This window comes from Gobius niger (assembly GCF_951799975.1).
Source record: "Gobius niger genome assembly, chromosome: 17".
NCBI lineage: Eukaryota > Metazoa > Chordata > Actinopteri > Gobiiformes > Gobiidae > Gobius > Gobius niger.
In genome coordinates, this window is record NC_136868.1 from 3378098 (window position 1) to 3403246 (window position 25149).

Consider the following 25149-nt stretch of genomic DNA (forward strand, 5'->3'; position numbering starts at 1 on the left):
CTGTTTACTGCCTCATCTGTGCCCGAACTGAGCGAATGTACAAGCTCAAGGCGGTGCAGAGCAATAGCATTATGAATTTAGCGAACACTTTGAAGTGTTTACTGAGCCAACTGGAGTTCAAGCCTTCAGCTCTCCGTGGCACCATTTTCTCGGGAATCAACCCCGGCATTTCTCCCCCTGAATTTCTTGTTTTGTTTTTTTGTTGTTGACATAACTGCCCCCAAAACCATGCGTCACAAGAAAACATTTGCCCGGTCATGTCGAGAACAGCCAGCGGCACGCACGCATTATGCTCGCAGAACGTTCGCAGTGATAGATACGGCGTTCGCGCGGTGTTTATCTCGAGAAACAGATGGGTGCCGTGGCCCGGCATACGCGGCGCCACAAAGCCAACTAACCTTGTGGCGAGATGAGATGGAGATTTTGAAAGGCACAGCATGTCGTGGTCTGAAGGATGGGGCTCATCGCCATAATGGCTTTGTCAAAGGAAGACGTCAGCTGCATTAGTCAAATAAGACACAGTACATGGATCATAGCGCTGGCGTTTTATCCACAGAGAGGAGGAGGAGGAGGAGTGGGCTGAGGAGGCGGTGAGGACCAGAAACTTCTACCTTTACATTTGCAGAGAAACCACCTACAAAGTCCAAGGAACACATAACTCTAAAGGCAATTTACGGATTATGAAAGAAATCCACATGTTTTCAAACCTTCCAAAAGTGCCTGTGCGCCTCAATAATGCTTTTACTAAAGACACGATTAGATCCAACTTTTTTGATAAGACTGCTGACTAAATATATACACTGCTCACAAAAACTTAGGGTACACTCAAAAAAACACATCCTAGATGTCAATCAATTCGATTTTTCGGATGAAAATCTTTATTCCTAGTGTAGGGAAATGTGTTGAGAACAAAATAACATAAGAATGATGAATGGAAATCAAATTCTCAGCCCCTGGAGGTCTGGATCAAAAATTACAGTGACAAATCAGGTCACTGGTTGATCCAAATTCTGTAGAAATTCCTCCAAACGAGTCTGTATCATCCTCAGTCGTGTGTGTGGCCTCCACGTGCCTGAATGCACTCCCTACAACGCCTGGGCAGCTCCTGATGAGACCACGGATGTCCTCCTGAGGGATCTCCTCCCAGACCTGGATTAGAGCATCAGTCAGCTCCTGGACAGTCTGTGGTGCCACGTGGCGTTGATGGATGGACCGAGACATGATGTCCCAGATGTATCTATTGGATTTAAGTCTGGGGAACGGGCAGGCCAGTCCAGAACATCAATACCTTCATCATGCAGGACCTGCTGACACACTCTTGCCACATGTGGCCTGGCATTATCAGGCATCAGAAGGAACCCAGGGCCCACAGCACCAGCATATGGTCTTACAATAGGTCTGAGGATCTCATCCCGGTCCCCAATGCCAGTCAGGGAACCTCTGGCTCGCACATGGAGGGCTGTGCGGCCCTCCAATGAAATGCCTCCCCAGACCATCACTGACCCACCACCAAACCGGTCATGCTGGATGATGTTGCAGCAGCAGAACGTTCTCCAGGGCGTCTCCAGACTCTGTCACGTCTGTCACATGTGCTCAGGGTGAACCTGCTCTGCAAAACCATTCCTCTTTTGGAGTGATCTTGCTAATTGCCTCTCATTTCCACCTGTTGTCTGTTTAATTTCCACAACACCAAGTGAAACTGATTCACAATAAGCGTGGCTTCCTAACTGGACAGTCTGATTTCCCAGAAATTTGACTGACTTGGAGTTACATTGTGTTTTTTGAGTGAGCCCTAAGTTTTAGTGAGCAGTGTATTAAAAAGATGTAGACATTTAAATAGGAACTAGTTGTTACAGAAAAAAAAAAGCAGTGCAAGATTATATTGGCCTATAATCTGAAAAGTGCAAAGGAAAATGTCTCTTTCTCTCTTATGTGAAGGGGAAGAAACATCATCAAAGTTAAGTTCTGGTGACAAGGAAGATGCTGAACTTTATGCCTGTTATTGTTTCTTGTGGATAGTCCAGTAAATTGGAGATATTTACCATTAATCAGTTCAAAGCATCAACATTTAGACAAATTCTACCACGGATTTCTGATCTGCCCTCCACCTCCTCTCTTTGACGATGTCACATCAATGCAAACTATACTGAGATAGAATCTGGGAAGTTCCACAACAGTGCATTTACCAGTGAGTGTCTGAATGTCCCCCTCCTGGAATCGCCACCTTAACGTGGTGGAGGAGTTTGAGCCTGAATGATCCTGGAGCTCTGTTGTCGGGGGCTTCGTGCCAGAGGTGGGAGTAAGTCACTAAATGCAAGTCTCAAGTCAAGTCCAAGTCCTGAAGGTCCAAGTCCCAAGTAAGTCCAAGTCAATCGGTCATGGGCTCAAGTCAAGTCAAGTCTTGCTTTAGTCGGCAAGTTACCTCAAGTCACAAACGCCAGCGTGTTTACTTTTCTTGTGTTTAATCTTGAAAATAACAAGTGCTTTCTCAAGATACCGTAATTTTGAAAATTTAGGCTACAATCAAACTTTCAAAAACGCATGGATTTGGATTTAAAGTCTAATTAATATTTAAACGCCACAACATTCAAAATATATGTAGCATTTTAAGGAAGGGGGCGTTCAAACTTTGTGTGAACGCCTTAAAACATCGAAAAGCCCCAAGATTTCTGTTGCTCTTATGCATCGTGGTTCTGGAGGCTCCGTCTGCGCTGTAGGTTCAGTCCATTGTTTCAAACGTTTTCCTGTCCGTAAATCTCCACCTCTTCACTCTGTTTAGAAAACTTTTAATGCATGTATTTCAACATCGTATTTCCTCCGGCCTTTTCGCGCTGTATTGATCAGACGCTCCGTCGGGAAACCGAACACGCATGTGGCTAATTACCATACGCAAACATAGATGCGCCGCTTTTACAAAATGAATCCTGATCTTTCGACAGTTTCACTCAAATAAATAATAACTGTAAAGTCACAGAAAGTCATTGAGAGTCATTGGCCTCAAGTCCAAGTTAAGTCTCGAGTCACAAACAGCAAGTCCCAAGTCAAGTCAAGTCTTTTTGGAGCTTTGGTCAAGCAAGTCTCAAGTCCCGAAAATTGCGACTCGAGTCTGACTCGAGTCAAGTCATGTGACTCGAGTCTCCCACCTCTGCTTTCGTGCCCCGGGTTGGGTCTCCCATGGCAAACAGGTACTAGGTGACGGGTCAGACAAAGAGCGGTTCAGAAGCTCCTTATGAGAGACCAACAGGCCCGGTTAGAACCATGAGGCCGTCGTTTCGTGGACCCACCACCTGCAGGAGGAGCCATAAGGGGCTGGAGCAATGTGATTTGGGCAGATCCACCATCCGGCGACGGACGGACGGACGGACGGATGGATGGATGGATGCCTAAAGCTCTCCTCAAACTCGCTCTGTAACCCCATCCTCATGCTTTCCGCTGTGTGGAAGCGGCCTTACCTTGGCGATGGTCTCATGGAACTTGAAGAGTGGATCGAGAGTCTGAGGAGAGTCCACCGAGTACTGGGCTTCCGACAGCAGACTGGACACCTGCAAAGACGAGACACATGCACTTTGTCAGCAGGTGCTGTCGGCCACTGGCTTTAGTCTGTTTCTTAGACGGTTTCTCTGACGTCTGGGGACTAAACCACGAGAGACAACTACTTTGTGTGGTCCTCGATTCGGAACACATCCAGTTTAAGTAACATTAAAAGTCGTATCACTATTTTTCCTCCTGTAGTGGAATACAATTTGCTTTTTCTTCAAGATATTGTAAAAGCAGACATCTGTGAAAAACCCCGTGTGTGTGGTGCATCTAATTCTAGATCCTTTTTATCCTTTCCGGCTAATTGCTGTTGTTTACGTTTCTGTGCAAGCGTCGCTCCCTGAAAGCACTCCTCCCCTTACGTCTCAAACTTAGAGCTTTCTAAAACTTCTCAACTTTTAAACATTTAGTCCATGAGTCATCCGCCCTCACAGAAACTAATGAATCTCCACGGAGCGATCATGACTTCAGACTGATCCAATTAGAGCGAGCTGCGCGGAGAAGCTTTCAGGTCAGTAAATCGTCAATATTTCTCAGGGAAGACGCGTTCTTTATTCTTCATACAAGGTTCATGTGTTCGACCGCAGGTTCCAGGAAATTAGACATACACAAAGCATTTCACAGAACTGTCCTTTGCTTTCTTTTTTTTATAAAGCAAACGCCCTCTCAATTCTAAGCAACCTGAGCTTATATCAAAACACACTCAGATTCATGGAGGACACGATATGATAAACATATTGTATACGGACATACAGTATAAACAACCTCCCTTGAATTTAACAACCTCAGTTTGTTTAAACAACCGAGGACATTCGTGGAAACTGCAGGAAGGCGGCGGCAGCTCTTCAAAGAAATGAAGAAACCTCTATAGCGACAATGACCTTTGAATAGAATAGTTCTTTTATTCTGTATAACAATATGACTAAATAAAATGGGAGAAAAATAGGAGTTGTTTACATCTGCACAGGGCCAGCTCACAAACCGTTCCCTCAGCTTTAGGAAACCTTGGGCCCGATCTTTTGTTTATTAGTTGGAGCGTGCTCTCATGTCCAATGGCGATATCTCGTAGAACAACCTTTTTCAAACAACAAATTTTTGCTTGAATTATTGATTGACTGCGGAATTCTTCCGCAGTCAATTATTGGTTTTCATGTTCTTTATTATTATTCCTCTTCCATCTTTTTCCCGATTTTCTAGAGCTTTCAGCACCTTCATGCTTTGTGCAATTTATGCAAGTTATGCATCAAAATGTTCCGCATGTTGAGGAGAAGGTGCTATTACTTTTGGGACTTCTGTAACTTAAGGTTTTTCCGCAATCGGCCAAAATGTCGGAGATTTTTCCCATTGACTTATAATGGGGCTGCCGCAAATCCATGCTTTTCTGCACTTTTTTCTGCATTTTATGCAATTTCTGCACTTTGTGCATGTTCAGCTTATGCAACTTGTGGGTTTTGAGAAAAAATTGGCCTTCTGCAGTTTTCCAGTTTTTTTATACGAGAGTTTGAAATTTTTGCATTGGTGTGTATGTGGGAATCCAGCCAATGGGGAAACTCCAGGACTTTCAGCCATTTGTGCTTCTGCCAATCAAGCCCTGAGGCCATTTCAACAGTTTGACCAGTTTATGGAATATAAAAGTTTATGCAACATTAATAATTTATGCAAAGTAACCACTTTATGGGATTTAACCAGTTTATGCAACTTAAGAGTTTATGCCATTTAGGATTTATGAATTTTAAAGCGTTTATGCAATTTACATAATTTATGCAAATTAACCCATTCATGCATTTTACCACTTTATGCAGTTTATACAGTTTATGCAACATGACATTTTATGCATTTTACCAGTTTAGGCAAATTAGATTATGCAAATTAAGCAATTTATGCAATTTGAACAGTTTATGCAATTTCTGCATTTGCTTCCCGCAATTCCGCAGTCAATCGCAATGGCGCAGCCATTGCATTTCTAGTTTTTATTATTATTTTGTGCATTATTCATTCACATCAAACTGCTGGTAAGCTATGCATGTAGCCACAGCTGCCCTGGGGTAGACTGACGGAAGCGAGGCGCCAATCTGTGCCACCTGCCCCTCGACCACCACCACACACACTCACTACATTCACCCAGGCTTCCTGGTGTTTAGGGAAGGCAACTTTATTTAAACCACACATTTACACATTCATTTACACATTCATTCAGAGAGGATAATGCATATTCATAAATGAGACACCCCTGAAGCAACATTTAGCTTATATATAAGACACAATATTACAAACACAAACATACATTGCTAACCTGAGATACATATTACCTAAAATACCTATTACCTACTACTTTTACTAGCTTAGAAATGCATCAATTTCAAATTAAAAAAGGTACTTTTTTTTCCTTACATACATTAGTACATACTCTCATGAGTGACAGAAGTCTTGATAGGGGTCATCAGCTAGGGTTTATTAAAATTTCCTAGAAGCTCGATTTTTAGTTTCTTTTTCAAAAACCTTTAACCTGTTACTTAACTGAGTGCATTTTCTCGAGTTTGGCTTTACCCAAATCTAAAAGCTTCTTGACTGGAGCTTACAGCAAATCCAAATTATTTTGTTTTTATTTGTGTCAAACCATGTGAATGATTTGTAATTATATTTCTCTCATCCTTGATTGTAGAAGTGGGGGGTGAAGGAAGAGGGGTGGGTGGGAGGGAGGGCAAACTGGAGAAAATGTGCTTGGTTAAAGGGACTATATGGAGTTTAAAAATGTTAAAACTAAGTATTTTCCTCCCCCTACATGTTCCAGCCATGTCCTAATGTGTAGAATGAGCCCAGACCTGTTCGCCACAACTGCCTCTAGAATCCTGCACTGTCACTCACAAAGGTGTTAAAGGGACATTTCAGGATTTATGACATAGGGCCATTTCCTAGTTATCCAGAGTGTTGCTGATTTCTGGAAATATTGTTTTTTGTAATTCATGCAGTTCTTATATTTGAAGAGTTTTGTGGCGCTAGGCTAGTGCATTTCTATGGTATCAGCTAGCCTGCATTAAAAACAGCCTGACCCGCTCCACAGAGCACCTGAGGCAAATCACTGATAACACCAGACTAACCATATAAATGTCTGTGTCCATAGAATCATGTTTGGAATATAACTGACCTGCATCACATGAATAATCGCATTTTGAGGGACTATTTTCTAGCAGATCACGCCGCCGCCGCGTAGCTTATACAACCACGAAGCTGATGCTGCAAAATGGTTAAAATTACTCTATGGACACAGACGTTTATATGGTTAGTCTGGTGTTATCAGTGATTTGCCTCAGGTGCTCTGTGGAGCGGGTCACACTGTTTTTAATGCAGGCTAGCTGATACCATAGAAATGCGCTAGCCATGCATTAGCCTAGCGCCACGTAGCGCTCTTCAAACATAAGAACTGCATGAATTACAAAAAAAAAATCTCCAGAAATCAGCAACACTCTGGATAACAAGGAAACGAGGCCCCATGTCAAAAATCCTGAAATATCCCTTTAATTCGGGTCCGAAGTGCCGTCATGCACAGGCTTAACATAGAAGCTGCAGCTACGCGTTTGACCTGAGGTGGCAGTAGTGAGTATAAAATGACTAACTTGCATCTAGCACCTTTAAGGTGGGGTTAAGAGGTTAAAACCGCTTTAGTCCAATACATAATTAAAGGAATTCCCCTCTGTCCTGCAACACGACGGGCACAAACCTTCTTCTCTGTCGTGAGTCAGGGGCATTAGACAGTACATCTGCACAGCGCCACCTACTGTTCACAAAGTGTGCATTGTCAGGCTTTTAAAATGAACCAAATCTAGTTTGTGTCATGAAGTTTTTTTCTCACATTTATTCATGATGAGGTCATTGTTGGTGCGTTATTAGTTCATGGTTTACTCACAGACCTTTTCCTTATTTAACTCCAACAGTCACACCATGGGTAGATAAGAAAATGATAAGTTGGAGACTGACAACAGTAAAGTTATATCACTGAACAAAACAAAATATTTGTGCGAGCTCGACTTGAAAACGGAGCGTTTTAAGGCTTAGTTCCACTCGGCTCGGATTGACATTGATTTCTGTCCGTCTGCCTTTCCTGCTGTCGGTCCAGGTGCCGCTTGTAATTGGATTTCTTCGCTGTAAAACCGCGCCTTTAAAAAGTCTCCGCCACTGGCTGGGCTTATAAAATAAACTGCGAGAGAAATGAGAAGATGAGAGCGAGAGAGCTGAATAATGGATGGGTCAAATGCAGGGAGAAAGTTTCAACCCCGAGCCGTCTTTCTGGTTGGAAATGCGCTGTTAGTGTGAGTCAGTGTGCACTTTTTCTGTCATGAATATAACCATCTGCAAAATGGTTCACTTTAGGAGAATAAAAGTGAGAAATGAGAAATACTTTGAAGGCTTTTGAAGCCGTGGCGCTCAGGCTCAGGTGGACAGAGCAACACCTGCGGACACCCAGGGGACGGAGCCCTTTGGAGGGTTTGAAAAGTCAGTCTGACAAAGTGTGTCTCTTGGAGTGACAAAAACAAACTATAGACTCGCTACACACTAAAGCAAAATATTAGTTCATGGTTAACTTACAGACCTTTTCCTTATTTAACTCCGACATTCACAACATGGGTAGATAAGAAAATAATAAGTTGGAGACAAACAAGAGTAAAGTTATATCACTGAACAAAACAAATTATTTGTGCGAGCTCGACTTGAAAACGGATCGTTTTAAGGCTTAGTTCCACACATGAGACAAAAACAAACTATAGACTCGCTACACACTAACGCAAAATGTGTATGAAACATGTCTATATCAGAAAAAACATCTAAATTGCACAATTTTAACTCGACTTTTTTATTCAAATGCACAGGGCCAGATCTTGTGCTCGGCGTAAGGACAGTCTTGGTCGAAGGAAGGCTTTGATCTTCCGCTTACCTTTGTTCCCCCACTTCCATTGATTAAGATTAGGCACCACTATCCTTAAGGTTAGTGTCTAGGGCAGGGTCAGGGTTAAACTGACTTGTGATTGGTTGATGCACCAACTCACCTACAACAGAAAATAATAATCACAGTTTCATGTCCATGCAAACCGTGCCTCATGGAAGTGTAGTGGAACTGTTCCAATAAGCAATGTCCTTACAGCATAACACTGAAACTTCTCTGCAGCCAATGCAACAGTCTCTGATCAATTCAATCCTTTTAAAGCAGTACTATGTAACGTGTTAACCTTAATAAATCCTTTCCGTAGTCCCTGTGGGTGTACTACAAGTGTTTATGGGATGATTGGAGGGTCTTTCATGTCCCCCTGGTGTCTCTGGCCAGAAAACTATGTTTGCCACCGGACTGGAGCCACCAATACACACTAATAGAATCACGAAGAAGAAGCTAACATGCTAACGGGCAAAGCTAGCTGCGGGCTAGCTTCACTTTAAACAGTATTTACAGCCAAGTTTGAGTGAAATAATTATTTCCATTGTATAATTGGATGTACAATATCCCTCTCTCCCTTTGAGTTTTCTGTCAGCGTAGTACAGGGGTAGGCAACGTCAGGCCCGGGGGCCAAATCTGGCCCTACAGTATAGGACCTCTGGCCCCCAAGATGATTTTGACAAATATTACATAAATCAGAGAGCAAATACACGATAAAGCACTCTAAAGATTAGGAAAATACTGTAATAGTAAAAGTATTTTATCTGCACTCTCGCCTTTAACTGTAATTGATTAATTTTATGTTGATGTTTTTATTGATTGTATTTGTTTTCTTGTATTTATGCAACTGTGAAGCACTTTGAATTGCCTTGTGTATGAATTGTGCTCTACAAATAAACTTGCCTTGCCTTGCCTTGCCTAATATGTGTTATGTGTGATTTTCTTGCAAAACACCTCATTAACCTCTTAACCCCCGCCTTAACCAAGCGCATTTTCTACAGTTCGGTTAACCAAATTCTAAAAAAAAAGCTTCTAGACTGGAGCTACTATAGGCCAGAGTAATGCCTGATTTGAAACCTAAGACCTTCAGAACTGATCTAGGATTTTTCCTCGTGTTGTTGTCACTTTTTCGTCCAATTTTTTCGTCTGGTGTTGAGTGTGAAGTGATTTGCCTCAGGTGCTCTGTGGAGCGGGTCAGACTGTTTTAATCCAGGCTAGCTGATATCGTAAAAATGCGCTAGCCTTGCATTAGCCTAGCGCCACGAAACTCTTCAAATATAAGAACTGCATGAATTACAAAAAAAAAAAATCTCCAGAAATCAGCAACACTCTGGATAACTAGGAAATGAGGCCCTGTGTCAAAAATCCTGAAATATCCCTTTAAGACATGTATGATGTACAAAAGTTGCAGAAAATGGTTCTTTACGTGGGCTATAATTTTGAAGTTCGGCCCTTGGGGTTTTGGCAATGAAGAAAATCGGCCCTCCATGACGCAAACTTGCCGACCCCAAGTGTCTGCTTTCACCTGCCTTGTCTCACTACTACTGACTTCATATCTTTAAATCTCACTGCAGACCCGCACTGGTCTAATTCAAGCTTGTGATCCTCCTCACCTCAGACTAACCCGAGCTATTACGTTTCAGCGGCTTTAAGTTCTCTTCAGGTCATCGCTAAAACTCATATAGAGTTTTCATTGTATCTATACTCTGTATTATGTAAAAGGCGGGGGCTTTACAAGTTTGCCCGCTGTTCTTTCTGACCTCCATTCACTTTGCCGCTCACTCTCAATCTCCTAAATCCCCGAAAGTCTGCGCGTTCGATGCTCATTTTCTGGCCCCCGTCTCGTCCCGTCTGTGCCGCTGTTTTAATGAAGGGGATCTGAGCGGGTTAGGAGCTGATCAGGGAGGGACTAAGCAAAGCCTGCGTAATGGGCCGCGATAGACACCGTTCGAACTTCAGCCTCACAGAAGCAGTGCGGGACAATGACAGTTTAACTTTAGTCAACTCTTAAAAATGTGCAGAAGTTCAGTTTTAGTCGTGACTTTTCTCATTGAGTTCCATTTTAGACCTGTGTGCCCTCCTTATATTGCTATGTTTGTCTGAAATCATGCGGCCTTACTTTATTTTATCAAGCTTTCCCTGAACCACACCTTGAATTGGGGCATTGTCATCTTGGAATATGAAATCCACTGATGGAATAACCTGGTCAGAGTTTTCCGGTAGTCAGCTGATCTCAGTCTCTGACATGTCGTGTTTTACACATAATACGCTTCAACCCAGCACTGACTGGCCACATATCGCACTTCCATTGCAAATGGACGGCGCTCCCACGAATGCCTCTGCTAGAACACACATTACTTAAAGGGCAATATCATGCAAAAACGACTTTTTGAAGCAAAAACACCCCCAGAGTGGTTTGTGGCTTCATTCACACAGTTCTCAGCAATCCTCCTGAATCCTGCTCTCTGAGGCTCCGCCCTCTGCTGGAAAACCACTGAGTTGTGACACTCTGACGGTTTTTATGTTATAGTGTCAAACAGGAAGAGCACAACTTCTGTAATGTAGTGCCTTACGGCCTGATTTTAATTTATAAAACAGCCAAAAAAAAACTGAAACTGAAAACAAACGCAAAACAAACGCACCCCCTGAGCGTCTGAACAGACGTCATGTTTGCACTAAAGGATGTGAAGATGGAGCTCTTTCTCACCTACTCTGGACACACCTGTTCTTTATTCCTACCTAACGATAATGTCACGGAGAAAACCCTTCCTAAAGAAGAGGCCACTCGCCAGAAGTTGGAATTTCTTTCCGGGATTCCGCGACTATCAGCCAAAATAATGTTTTTCTGTGACTGTCTCTGATGTTTGGTGAATCTTCTCAAAGTGGATTAACTTTTATAACCAATGCGAGTCCCCGATGTGATGGAGAGGCCAGGACAGAGCGGGGGTGAGTCAAAACACGTGTTAGCGTGTGTGTTAGCTTGTGTGTTAGCGTGTGTGTGTTAGCTTGTGTGTTAGCCATTTATGAAGCTGTGTTGCCGATGTCAACTCCTTATAACTGTATCGTGAAGTAACTTCACTTATTGCAGTGATTTTTATATTTCTTTTACTGCTAATAATGCATGGGCAGATCCGCTCGGAGAGAGGGGGCGGAGTTAACTGAATCGAAGTGTTGTGTCTTCCGGGTTTGCAGAAAATAGTGCTCCATAGCGGTAGAGGAACAATATATCATATAAATGCCTATTCTTTACTTTGGGATAGCTAAAATAGCAGATACAGATCCTTTAACATTGTACTGTATTTTCACAGCTCTTTACATGTACTTTGTGAAAAGTTTAAAAAAAAAAGATACCGTATGTGCTAGAACATCCAGTAACCTTCAGTGTGATGGAAAAACACTTATATCAACAGCACAATGCCCCTCATGTGTGGTTTTATGTGCAGCATTGGCAAGGGCAAAAATGCTCCCGCTGAACAATGTCCTCTTATCGTCTTGTAGAAGTTTCTTAGTACTTCATGTGTGTTTTTGAAGTGGCTCGGAGCATTGTGCTGACTCTGAGCTTCACTCCATTGGCTGCAGGTCTATGGGCCTCTCAGACACTTCTACTCAGCGAGAAAGGAGGAGAACAAGGTCACGCCATAAGAGACAAATGTGCAACTGCAATGTCACATGTGGCTTTTTATATAATGAGTGTTTCCATTGGCGCACACAAGCCTCGGTAAAGTTGCTCTGAAAAGTATGAGGAGGAAGAGGAAACACATGTTCAAACTTTATCAATCCATTCAAACATCTTCCTGAAGCACTTGTAGTACATAACATTACAATTTGGCATGGATTCTGTCACCATAGGATATTTTGCTGAAGAAAAAAGTAACTAAACTATGATTAAAAGCCCAATAAATCAAACCACCTGGATTTTTTTTTTGAGGCTGCGTCCCATGAGATCAACAAATTTCAACTTATTCCAAGCAGATGGTTTTGCTTACACGGAAAATGATGAAACTTAGAAAACGTACCACGGCTCTGGTCTGGTCTGCAGTGCATAATGACCAAGTGAGCTGTGCAGCTTATGCAGCACAATATCTTATGAAAAGATGTCGATGAAATAATAAGGTGTTTTTGGCATGGTTTATTAAAGGTCATGTGATTGAATACATTTAATCATTGTTTGATCTGTTTGAAGCACAATATATGTAAACATCAGGAATATAGGCTCGGTAATTGATTGAAGGGGGCGTGCAATATGACGGGTTATTCCCTCATATGACTTGATCTATACAGACGACAATTGAACTTGTGTTTTATGCTACACATGACTGTGACTTCGAATTAAGGAGGGGGTGAACTAGTAACATATATAAGGAGATGCTTTTCGTTCTTTTGGCACCTCGAGATAAGGTTGTACTCGCTGCATGTTCTATTGCATTTTAATTTCTTTATTAAATATCCGCAAAACGCAGTACCTGTCCTCGAGATTCAATTTTTAGTTTGTGTCCACTTCTGGCTTAGTGTCTTAGGAGTATTGACTTTGTATGCTTTCCCCCCACACAGGGAGGCGTGGTAAAGCCAATGTTCGTTAATACGTTCTGTTTTCTTCAAACCTTGAGGTCTACGCGGGGAACAGAGCGAGTATTGCACCATGTGGTATATCTCGTGTGTGTAGAGAATAACCATAGCTTGTACTGCGGAGAAACTTTTGTTTTATCCGAGTCGTAAGTTCGATTTTCACATTTATAGAGGCGAAGCCGCAACTACAGTTAAAATGCACTAGAAGGACAGTGTCGGAAAGTCTGTTCTGGATGTACGGAGACCACAGTTCGTGGCAGGTTTTGTTGTTCAAATCAAAGTGGCTGTAGTATAAAATAAAGGAAGCTTTGAACTCTCTCACTAGATACGAGACGTATAAGCAGAGGGTGCGTGCTCGGCTTCTGCCATCGGCGGGACGCGAGTCGCCCCTGTTAACGTCGGGCCGCCGTAAAGAGCCTGAGGCTGTGGTTTCTTTAATACAAAAGTGTTTTGTGTTAGCATAGGTAATCACAGGTGCAGAACAGGTCAGACTTACAAACTTAACCTGTTACTTGCTGTCCCCCATTATCAGGATGTTAGGATTACGGCAAATGTGATCTAAGTTGTGTTTCACTCACACAGATCTAACACAATTAAGAAACTGGTAGGTCTTGGCTTTCAAATGAGGCATCACACTGGCACATCACTGGAGAAAATAACTCTAAGCCTAAAGCTAATATGTCGGAAAACAGATAATAAAAAAAAAAGTCCCATCACATTATTTCATCCAAAGCAGTTTACAGCCGTAGTTAGATCCAGCCGCTGAATATCTGCCGCTGCCAGAGCTGTGATATTTGTGGAGTCTTATCAATGTTAACATAAAGGTGAGCTGGCTTACAACTCCAAATGATGTTCCAGATTAGAGGGTGCCAAGAGCAGACACTCTTCATTGTTTTAACAGCATCACCGCGGTGTTTGCCAAGTCCCTCTCACTCACTGCACTCAGGGGACCCACACAGGTGTGAGCAGAGACACTCGGGAAGTGATATGTTACAGTGTGGGGTGAATTTAATATCAAAACTGTCCGACAGACAGATTTGAACCGTTCAAACTTTTCTTATTATTCTTGTTTACAACAGTCCATTTCTACCACAGCAGCAGCAGCAGAACCATCAGCTTCCTCAGCCTCTCTATCTCTTCCATAGGGGGAGAAAAACACCCCTTATTGTGAAGGGGAGCTACCAGTAACTCTGCAGCAGTGATGTGCTTGGGAGTCAGGGGAGTCAGGAGGTTTTAACGAGCAGCCGCACTCTTGGGCCGTCAGAAAACTGAAAATGGGACTCCCAAAGTGGGGCTGTTGAAGGCCTGCAGGCTGCAGCGAGAGCCGGTCATGGGCATCAACCAAATGAGGACAGAGGTGCTGAAACCAGGTAGGAAATATATAACGGTTGGAAACTTCAGATATGGTCAATCTTAGTTCTGATGTCTCTCGTAAGAACACAAGTTTATCGTTTCCCAGGTCAGTCTACAGATGGACACTTCACAAGTCACAGCAGTAAAACCTGGAAATACTGAATTCCATTACGGGGACAAACACTCGCACATCAAAACATACTACGGCATCACTTTATTTTAAGTAAGTAAGTGCTTTAGTGTAATTGTACAAGCGGATGATGAAAAAGTGTTCAGGTGTCAGTCCTGAGTAGGGATGGGCACTGTTAAACGGTACCTACTTGGTACTAACCGAAACGCTCCGGTCGGGGATGGTTTCTGCCCACGAGTGCCGCATATCGGTGTTTACTTCCAGGGAAAAGTGTTTCCGGATTAGTCCTGTTGTGTTGTGATTCTGTGCTGATGTTGTGTCGTTGAGCCTGACTGAGATCCTCGTAATAGCTGCGGAGAATGACTCGCTCTGAGACCAGCCTTCAGTGACCGGCTAATAACCCACACAAAATAGTCCCGTAGTCTGGCAGATTTAGTGAGTTTAGTCAATAAAAAAAACATTTATTATAAATGTTACGTTTGTGGGACCCTGGTATAAGCAGATTAAACAATGAGGAGCCGCATTAGACGTTATAGTGCAGGAGTAACTCCACTGTGCGTCGTGGTGTTCTTGACTCCACGTCGTGCATTATAACCGTCTAATGCGGCTCCTCGTTGTTTAATCCTTACTTGTTACATAACACATTACATTGTACTTAATTTAGTTATGTACAATGTGTCAAGAGTACCGTAAAATAAAGTGTTGCCCATTATACATTCAAGTGTGAGAGACCGTCTTTGTCTCTATGAAGCTAAAACAGTATATCCATTTTGGCCTTTATCATCAAGTGAGAATCCAGTGTTCTTCATAATCAGTCCAGCCTTTATACGAGCGATCGCGATGTCGTCACATCCGTTGGCCGTGGTCGGCATTTTACATTTTCATATTTGATAAACATTTTATTAAAATCCTATAATCAGCAAAAACAATGTCCATAAACAAGGCATTGCTTCTCTTGCGCTGTAACAGATCTATCATTTTATAAAACCGAGTTAGAGACCTGGGTGCATCAGCTGTTGCCGACCATTCACCAAAACATCCGGCGAAAATTGCGGAAGTAAACAATAACAGCGATCGCTCGTATTAAGTTGTGATTCTTTGAGGCAGCGTCTCATTCAAATATACAGTACGTGCTGGCGAGAACTAGGACATATCCAGTAACCTTCAGCTTGGTGGATAAACACGTACATCAACAGCATAATGCACCTCATGTGTGGTTTTATGTGCAGCATTTTCAATGTCAAAAATGCTCCTGGTGATCAATGTCCTATTGTCCTATTGTAGAAGTTTGTTATTTCCTGAGTGTTTTTCAAGTGGCTCGGAGCATTGTGCTGACACTGAGCCTCACTCCATTTGCTGCAGGTCTATGGGCCTCTCAGAGAGTCTAGCTCAGCTCATGGTCTGGAGAAGGCCGGGGTTTCAAAGCACTTTAATTACGTTGTGGAGAGAAAGGAGAAGGCCAAGGAGTATTTGTATCCTCTAATAAAATGTAAGAGAACTTTGCACTATTTTACTTTATTTACTATTTATTTTTCTGTTGCGTTTCTTTCCGGACATATAATAATACATGAAGTACCCTACTGTCCTTGCTCTTTATATATAATCAGTGTTTCCGTTGGCGCACTCAAGCTCGGTAAAGTTGAGGGCTATGACAGATATACGTAGATGTGCAGAAAAGCATGAGGAGAAGGAAGAGGCAAAGACAAACTTTTTCAATCCATTCAAATATCTTCATGAAGCACTTTTTGGCATGGATTCTGTCGTCATAGTATTTTTTGTTGAAGAAAAAGGTAACTAAACTATGATTAAAAGCCCAATAAATCAAACCACATGGACATATCCAAGTGGCCTGGATCGGATCTGTGTCGTTCAGACTGTGATGAAAATATCAGGGGCATAGGGGCAGAACTAGAGAACTATTGATCCTCCTCACTTTGTAAGTAAGAGCTGGAAACCGTTGCACCCGGAAGAAACCTGGCTGCCTTCAATCCCTGCTTCAGAGCGTGGTGTCCTGCACTGGTCAGCTCCTCCACCTCCTCCTTCCTCTTCCTCCTGCGCAGCTCCCTCCGCCCCACAACAGTCTCTCACCATCTTCTGGGAAGAGCTTAGCAGTGAATCCGTTTTATTCTCTAGTGAACGTCGTCCATTAGCCAGAACAGTAGAAGGCATGTGTGGCTTAGCTGTGAGTCTCGCCCGGATACCTCCTCGTTTGTCCCGTTTTTGTTTCCTGCAGTGCCTCTTGTGACGCCTCCTCTGTGCTGCAGGTGTGAGAGAGGCTCTTGGTGCCTCTTCAGTGTCTTTGTTTACTTTGAAGAAGCTGCTTCAAGGCCGTTATGGACTCCAAACTCCACAAAAACACAATGTGGAACAGAAACCACAAATGCAGTTCGCAAAAAAAAGGCAAAAAAATGCAGCTGTACCAAGAGAGAGGGTGGTTGCTGCTAGGGATGCACCGACACCGCTTTTTCTAAAACCGATACGAGTACTTTGATTTAAGTACTCGCCGATACCGAATACCGAGACGAGTACAAGGCATTTTCTTCAACATTCTTACTTTTTTCACAGCAGATTGGTTTGTAATTAGTAAATTTACTCATGTACATTTCCTTAAGTAAAGTCGGCGACACATTTAAGAGCAGTTATATTAGAATTGTGCTGATGCCATTTATTTTTTTTCTTTTATTTTCATTCAATATCATTTTTAATTTTTATGTCTCTGTCCATCATAGACAGAAAAGCCCATGTCCTAAAGCTCCCAATGCCTGAGCTTTATTCATTTATGTGTTTTTATTTAACAATAGTATTGAGATGTTTCTTAAATGGTCTCTTTTCGTCTTTACTTCAGCTCCTGTAGATTTTCTCGTGTGTTTGTAGTAACTTAGCGAGTAGCTACAGCGTTTTCATTGTTCTGCTGCAGCTCATTTTCGCTCATAAACCAAAATCCGCACAGTAATCTTCACTTTACTGCGCGGATGCCAAACTACTCCTGGTATTTTTACGCCTTACAATATAGTTCCCCCTTTTATCCGGTTAGAAAATCCACATTGTTTAATTTTGTGTAATTATACTTTGTAGTGGAACACTTCACGTAACCATATTTAAATAGGGAAAACGTGGAAGAGCTTGGTAGCTTCTATCTTGACCTGTTTTGGAGCTATAGAGGAGAGAGGGAGAGGCTAAATGCTAACGCCGTCTGCGCTGTGTTTACGTGAAGATCAGACAGGTCCTAAAGAACTCGTCAAAGCTAAGGTAAGAACATATCTCAGTATGTAAAAACGGTGGCCTATTCCTTTAAAGTACTCTAGAAATGTGAAGAATACGGTCAATTCCTTAAAATGTCTAAGCAGAGCACACCCTTTTAGGCCATAATCCTAAAAGAATACTCATCTATAGGTAGAAATGACTTAAATCTACTTGCATTAAGAGAATTAAGAATTAAATCTAAAGTTGGAGTAGATTTGGTCTGGCCTTAGAGCAGATAAAACATATTCTTGCACAAGTTTTTTTTTTAAATTCAGATTATTTTGTATATTTTCAAGTGAATCATAAATATTTTTTACAGTAAAAGTTAATTTGCCTGATTTCCAGTGGGATTTCTATTTGTTCCACTGGCATCAGCGTTTTTATCTGATCTTAGATTAGTTCAAACCGACTCAAATCTAACATAAAAAAATCCATCTTGACTCAACTATTTTTTTTACCGCACACACATGAATTATGAAACGAAAGCGATCAATGTTGAAGTCACTATACCAGCAGTTTTATATGCACGATATGTCGACTTTAAAGAGCGCGTAATCCACAGTCGGTGCTTTGACATCGAGAGCCACTTTATGAACAAGAAACAGACGACATACATGAGGCTCCCTTCCATTATTCATAGGCTACGTTTCGCGGACCTTTTATGTGGAGGCATGTGGGATGGTATCTGGGACAGGCCTCTGGGTTTGTGTACATGTTTATAAGTCCCTTTAAGACTCAGTGCTTTTAAATGAGCTGCTTGTTTTGGCCCGTCAGTCCACGTTAGGCCCGGGAGACGCGGCAGCACACGGGCCGGGCCACCTCCAGCGCATCCTCTCATGTATATTCACTCACGTACCGTCCAATTACACCCATGTTCCGTCTTTAAACGAGGCACAGAGGAAGGACGCTCGTGTCTCGCGCTGCAGCCGGCTCGACGTAAACATATGCAGAGCCGTGCGTTCAAAAACACATGCGGCGTTCGACGTGAGCGGAAACGACGGCCATGAAATTTAGATGAAGCAAAAAAGCGACGAGAGACTGGGCTTCGAGCCACGCGCATCGAATTAAAAGAGGGCAATATCTTTGTAGGACAAGAAAAAAAGACAGTGTTGAGTGTAATTATGGATTCTTCATTAGGACAATGTGTTTGAAGAGGAATATTAACAAGGATTTAATGTTTGCCTCTGTTCTTTCCCCTTTCCTGTTGTAAAATAGACATCTAGAGCTTTTGAAAATTACATTAATATATAACTTTCCTTGTTATTCCACGGGGAAAGTAAGTTGTTGAGTTACTGCGCCACTTTATTATGAAAGTAACACACTACAGACCCCTGCGTCAACAATTATGAACATCTTTATATGCTGTAACTGCGCTGGACAAAGCTTCTGATGCTGTAAACACGCTGCTAACTAGAGATGCACCAATCCAGCTTTTGTTGCTACCGATACCTATACTGGGGTTTGAGTATCTGCCGATATCTGATATTTACCGATACCAAGAGACTTTCTTACAAGTGTCTTTCTCATGTAATTGACTCTTCTCCATTGTAAGATCAATAACATGCTCTGCTAGCTTTAGCATGCTATTGCTAACTGTAGAATTTTGCACGGCGATCAAAAATATTTTTGCGGAGGTTAAAAGTAGCTTCTTAGCTTTACAATGACAAACAGCACGCCCATATTCACTTAGATTTAGCTGGTACAAGTTGTGTTCTTAAAGAGGGGGTATTATGCAAAATTGACTTTTTCAAGCTTTCCATCATGTTTTTATGTCATTCCCTCATTAAAAACATGCCTGAAGTGCTGCCTTTGCACATTCACGTATTTCTGAGTATCTGTAAAAACTCTGATGGCGGCCATTTTAGGGATAGGTTTGCCTGAGTCCTCCTAGGAACGCCCCCACCTCCTGGAGACGCCTCCGAGCTTTCGTCACCAGCCGAGTAACCGACCACTGCTCCTCAGCAGAACCCCCTCCCCACTGATGCCACAGACAGCGTGTGGAGGGGGCGTGTCTAAAGGGTCAGAGGTTCTTAAAGAGACAGAGGCCTATTTCAAGACATTCGCTACAGCCATTTTGAGAGAGACATTTTATACAAGGCAGTTATTCTAATTTACTGCATTTACAGACCAACAGAAGGTTTGTCATCATTGAAGTGTGATATAGACTGGTGCCTCTTTAAGGCGTTAAGAGCCAAAACTGGTATCGGTTCAGTATCGGATATTTGTAGCCGATACTAGATTTTGTACTTTTTCCATTATCGGCTCCGATACCAGTATTGGATCGGTGCATCCCTCGTGCATATGACAGAGAAGCTCTCCTGGACCACGACATCACTGGTCAAGAAAAGTAATCAGCGTCTCTACTTTCCCAGCCTCTGTTATGTCCGACTTCTACAGAGGGACTTTAGAGAACATCCAGCCTGGGATGTGTTTGACTCGGGTTATGCACAGAGGCTAGAGTTTAAAAAAAGCCATATTTTGCTAATTTAACCTTAGTCCATCCAAATATCTATCCAGATCACAGGATTTTTCTCCACATTTTTGAGAATGGGCAAATTCTTATTCCAAAGTTAAAGGATCCAGCTTAAACCAAGGTCCATTGCTTCTTTTTTTTACATTTAGAAATCACTCTCTTATTATAATCACAGAGAAATATTACAATTACACTTCACTGTCCCGTGCGCCGGCGAACACAAATCCATCCGCCCCAGTTTTTTGTCTCGTAGATCAGCGGCGCGCCCTCGTCCGCCGCTCTCCTCAGTCCGCTGGAGTTTACTGTGAGCCCTAAACATGACGGACAGCCCCGCAGCCGGCAGCTCAGACCTCTCTTTCCGCACATTTATTTGTTTAACTGTTAATTCGATTCTTTCGTTAATGGGCCTATGTTTCTTCGGCGCGGCGGCGAACTCGGCGGCGGATGGGAGGGATTTGATTAGTGCTGTATAGAAGCCAGTCGGAAGAGGTTTTTCTGTTTGTTCTTTATTCCACAGAAGCACTCATTTGTGGTTCCGCTGGCAGATGAAGAATTAACAATACAACTGATGTCTGAAAGCTGGTAGTCAACAAAAGGCTGGTGCTTATATGGCAAAAAAAAACAAGGAAATGAAGAGATATGACAATTGTGCTGCTGTTCTAGGGCGCACAACACCGCCATGTTGTTGATTGCTTTCATTGTCATATCTGAAATGAGTGAAAAAGTCATGTTTTTTCTCTCACTATGAATGCCACAGCAAAACCTTCCGACTGCACCTTTTTTTCTTAAAGGAACAGGCCACCGTTTTTACATACTGAGATATGTTCGTACCTTAGCTTTGACGAGTTCTTTAGGACCTGTCTGATCTTCCCCCGTGCCTTCAGTCACGTAAACACAGCGCAGACGGCGTTAGCATTTAGCCTCTCCCTCTCTCCTCTATAGCTCCAAAACAGGTCAAGATAGAAGCTACCAAGCTCTTCCACGTTTTCCCTATTTAAATATGGTTACGTGAAGTGTTCCACTACAAAGTATAATTACACAAAATTAAACAATGTGGATTTTCTAAGCGGATAAAAGGGGGGACTATATTGTAAGGCGTAATAATACCAGGAGTAATTTGGCATCCGCACAGTAAAGTGAAGATTACTGCGCGGATTTCGAACTCCCTCCCTTCCCCTCTACCACACTGACCTACAGGCTCCAGTCGGGAAGCTGTTAGATTTGGGTAATGCTGAACTGGAGAAAATGTGCTCGGTCGTGGGGAGTAAGAGGTTACATCGTCCACAGTGCACCTTTGGGCGAACTACTGTATAAAAGGTTTCAGCAGGAGGCCTATAAAGACTCTGCCTGTTCTTCTCAGGAGGCGGAGATGTTTGTCACTGCTGGAACAACACACGGCGGACGCTAATGCCCAGTTTTATTTGTCAGTCTCTGGTTGATGCAGTGTCATTCACCATCAATCGAGGATGTGGTGGAGGCACTGGTGAAGTTGTCCTTTTAAAGTGACTGTATTATTGTCATTGTTGGTTTTATTGTGTCTCTCAATCTCTTTGGATCCCCAGCCCATAATAAAGTTCAATTGAATATATGTACGTATTTAATTATTTATTGCCAGGAAAGTTCCACTGAGATTTCAGAATCTCATTTCCGGGGGAGAAGCAAACCACAGGAGACCCTGCGGTGTATAAACCTACAAACTCCACAAAGAAAGGCTGAGAATCGAACCTTCAAACCTTGGCCCCTCGTGCAGTGAAGCGAGAGCGTTTGCAGATAAAGCTATTCTTACAAAATGTAATTCTTGAAGCTTGCAGTGATCGGTGGTTTTGGACAGTCTTTCTGTATGTTGAAAGCATCTCAGGAGGTCAAAGATCAGGAGGACGTATTAATAATGGAGGAAGCCGTGTTTGTGAGCCTATAGTGTCGAGACCTGGTCTGAAATGAAGAACAGGCGGCCGAGCTGAATAAATCCTACTGTATGATTTGAAGATGCTCAGCGTTTTACATATTGGACATGAGCTAACAGGAATTTAACCTCTTATTATACGGCTCTTCACAACGTAAGTAGAAGCTCCGTTGATTTGAATGGGATTTCCCAACGTTCTACCTGTCATTATTTTCTGATAAAGGACCTCTGAAAAAAATAATGACACTGCCAATGGCAACGGGGTTCGTGCTTTCATATCACTCCGCGCGTACGTAGTAGCGACACTATCTGTCCCGTCACTGAGAGAGAAGTCGGGGAATTGCTCGTGAAGTTAGCGTGAGTCTGACTTTCATCTTACCCAGAGATTCTTTTATTTATGGTTTATTTGGTAGGGACAGTGCAAGTTAATGAACAAGCCGCACCGGATTGTAGCCTTAGGCTAATTTTCATCCGTTCATGTTTTTGGTGGTAGGGGAAACCGGAGTACCCGGAGGAAACCTACGCAGACACGGGGAGAACATGCAAACTCCACACAGAAAGGCCCCGTCCTTGGTGGGAATCGAACCCGGACCTTCTAGCTGTGAAGCACAAGCACTAACCGCTGTGCTACCGTGCCGCCCTCAACACCATTCCTCCAACTGCGCCTTCAACTAAGTAGCTAGGCTAGCCTTGCTGCTTCTAGCCTAGCAAAACGTTGCCGAGCAACGCGCAAACTTTTGGGAAATATTTGTTGTGGAAATCATTAAATAAACCTTTCGAGTTTATGTTGTGTGTGTTCAGTTGGCAAATGGCCGTATAATAAGCGGGATAATGTATAGAGTTCGGGAAAGTCTACAGCTACCATGGAGATCGGCCATCTTTGCAGCTGTATAAAGCATACATTTCCATTGACTAACATTAGCTAAAAACAGCTTATAAAGTGGAGAAAATAGCCGTGGAACAGCTCCGTTAGCTGCTGAGTTACTGCTGGTAAAAACATCTAACTCACTGTGGTGTCCAAGTGTTTTAATGTAACTCCAGTATTATAACTTCTAAAATCTCCATTAGTTTACAATTGCTGCTAATCCCATAATGCTTAGCGATATGACGACACATTCCCGAACTCTATTGAACGCTGGTCATTATCTGGAAAATAAGTAGGCCTACCTTCAGGGCCCTGAAGGTACTTATTTTTTATTGTCGGTACTTATTTTCCAGATAATGACCAGCGACGCGTTCTATACATTATCCCTTACTTAATCCTCACCTTAAAGGGAGATTTCAGGATTTTTGACATAGAGCCTCATTTCCTAGTTATCCAGGGTGTTGTTTATTTCTGGACTTTTTTTTAATTATCATTCATGCAGTCCGCATATTTGAAGAGTTTAGCGGCGCTAGGCTAGCGCATGTCTATGGTAACTAGTCTGCATTAAACACCAGTCTGACCCAAGCACAGAGCACCTGAGGCAAATCACTTATAACACCAGACTACCCATATAAATGTCTGTGTTGACTGAATAATTATTGAAATATAACCATTTTGAGCAGCAGCAGCTTCCTGGTTGTAGCTACGCAGCGGCGGAGTGATCTGCTCAGTTACCGGATCTACAGTAGTTTGTTTACCTGCGGCCGGCGTTACTACACGTGGAATTCACAAAGGAGCTTTCTACAAATCAGATATGGCAACATTTGGAGGACGAGCCCATGATTTTGAAGAGGTTTTTAATGCAGGCTACTAGTTACCATAGACATGCACTAGCCTAGCACTAGCCTAGCACCACTAAAGAGAGAGAGAGAGAGAGAGAGAGAGAGAGAGAAAGAAATCAACAACAATGAGCCCCAATGTCAAAAATCCTGAAATATCCCTTTAACCAAGCACATTTTCTCCACCTCAGCTTTACCCAATTCTAAAGGTTGCTGTACTGGACCATACAGCCTATACGAGCCATCGCTGTTACTGTTTACTTCCACAATTTTCTCCGGATGTTTGGTAGGCAGCTGATGCCTCTTATTTCGGTTTTATATAATGATAGATCTGTTACAGTGCAAGAGAAGCAATGCCCTGTTTATGGACATTGTTTTTGCTGATTATAGGATTTTAGGATCGCTCGTAGAGGCCAGTGTGCCTCATTTGAAGACCTTGTAGTTTCTGAAAACACTGTGTCAGATCTGTGCGAGCAAAACACAACAATAGTAGTAGTGGATGGCAGGCAATTGGTTAAAGTGGCAGCTTTTGTGCTCTGCTACCTTCTGCTCCTAAATCGCCTCCTCCTGGCGTTTGACGGCAGACGGATTCTTGGCAGCGCCTCAAGTCTATGACGGCGGGTAATGTTTGCACTTCCCGACATCTCGCCTCCACCTTCCTCTCGTTCTCGTAACCTCAAACGTCCCCCTTCTCATAATGATTCCCGGACACGTTCCGTCTTCAAAGTTAGGCGCCGCCACTTCCCGCGGCCAATGTCAGGTGGAGATTTAAATATATATGCGGCCAATAATTTTCCTAACACCGGAGGACCGTGACCTAACAGCTGCGCGGGGCTTGGCCGGAGCACAGGTAATCTCCCATCATTCCTCGCCTCAGACAGGTGGAGGAGCGCCACTTAACAAGGCTATTTACGGCCTTTCAGAGACGAGGGAGACGTGGGAGAACATCGTGAAGGGGAAAAGGGAGAAAATCTCTCAACAAATTGGTGTAATCAGATGTTTTTCGCAGAGAGCCTGTGATAAATGCTGACCCGATGTGCTCCGGCGGAAGATGAATCCGGAGCCGGGTAGAGAACGCCTCCCAGTATGTTAGGAGCAGTTTAGCGCCGCAGTTTTCGTGTTTGAATAGACGTTTTTAGGATATTGGAGGAAGGCTGGTTGTGACTCACGCTGCATTCAGTCTGGTGGATAAACCGTGAAACACAAATACAGGGTGAATGTGTTGAATTCAAGCCCGCCCAATGTTTGGCCTTTATCAAGACCAGACACTCCAGGTGAATAGGGAAACTTTTGCTGCGGATTACTGACATAAATGT

General features: G+C 42.9%; 1 protein-coding gene across 1 annotated transcript in view; it reads right to left on the reverse strand.

Annotated features, from left to right (window-relative positions):
• Positions 1-25149, reverse strand: part of naaladl2 (N-acetylated alpha-linked acidic dipeptidase like 2) — a 590615-nt gene that overhangs the window by 62641 nt on the left and 502825 nt on the right. The window contains exon 13 of the mRNA XM_079574900.1: positions 3453-3542. Coding sequence (XP_079431026.1) covers positions 3453-3542 — 90 coding nt within the window. The remainder of the gene's footprint in view (positions 1-3452; positions 3543-25149) is intronic.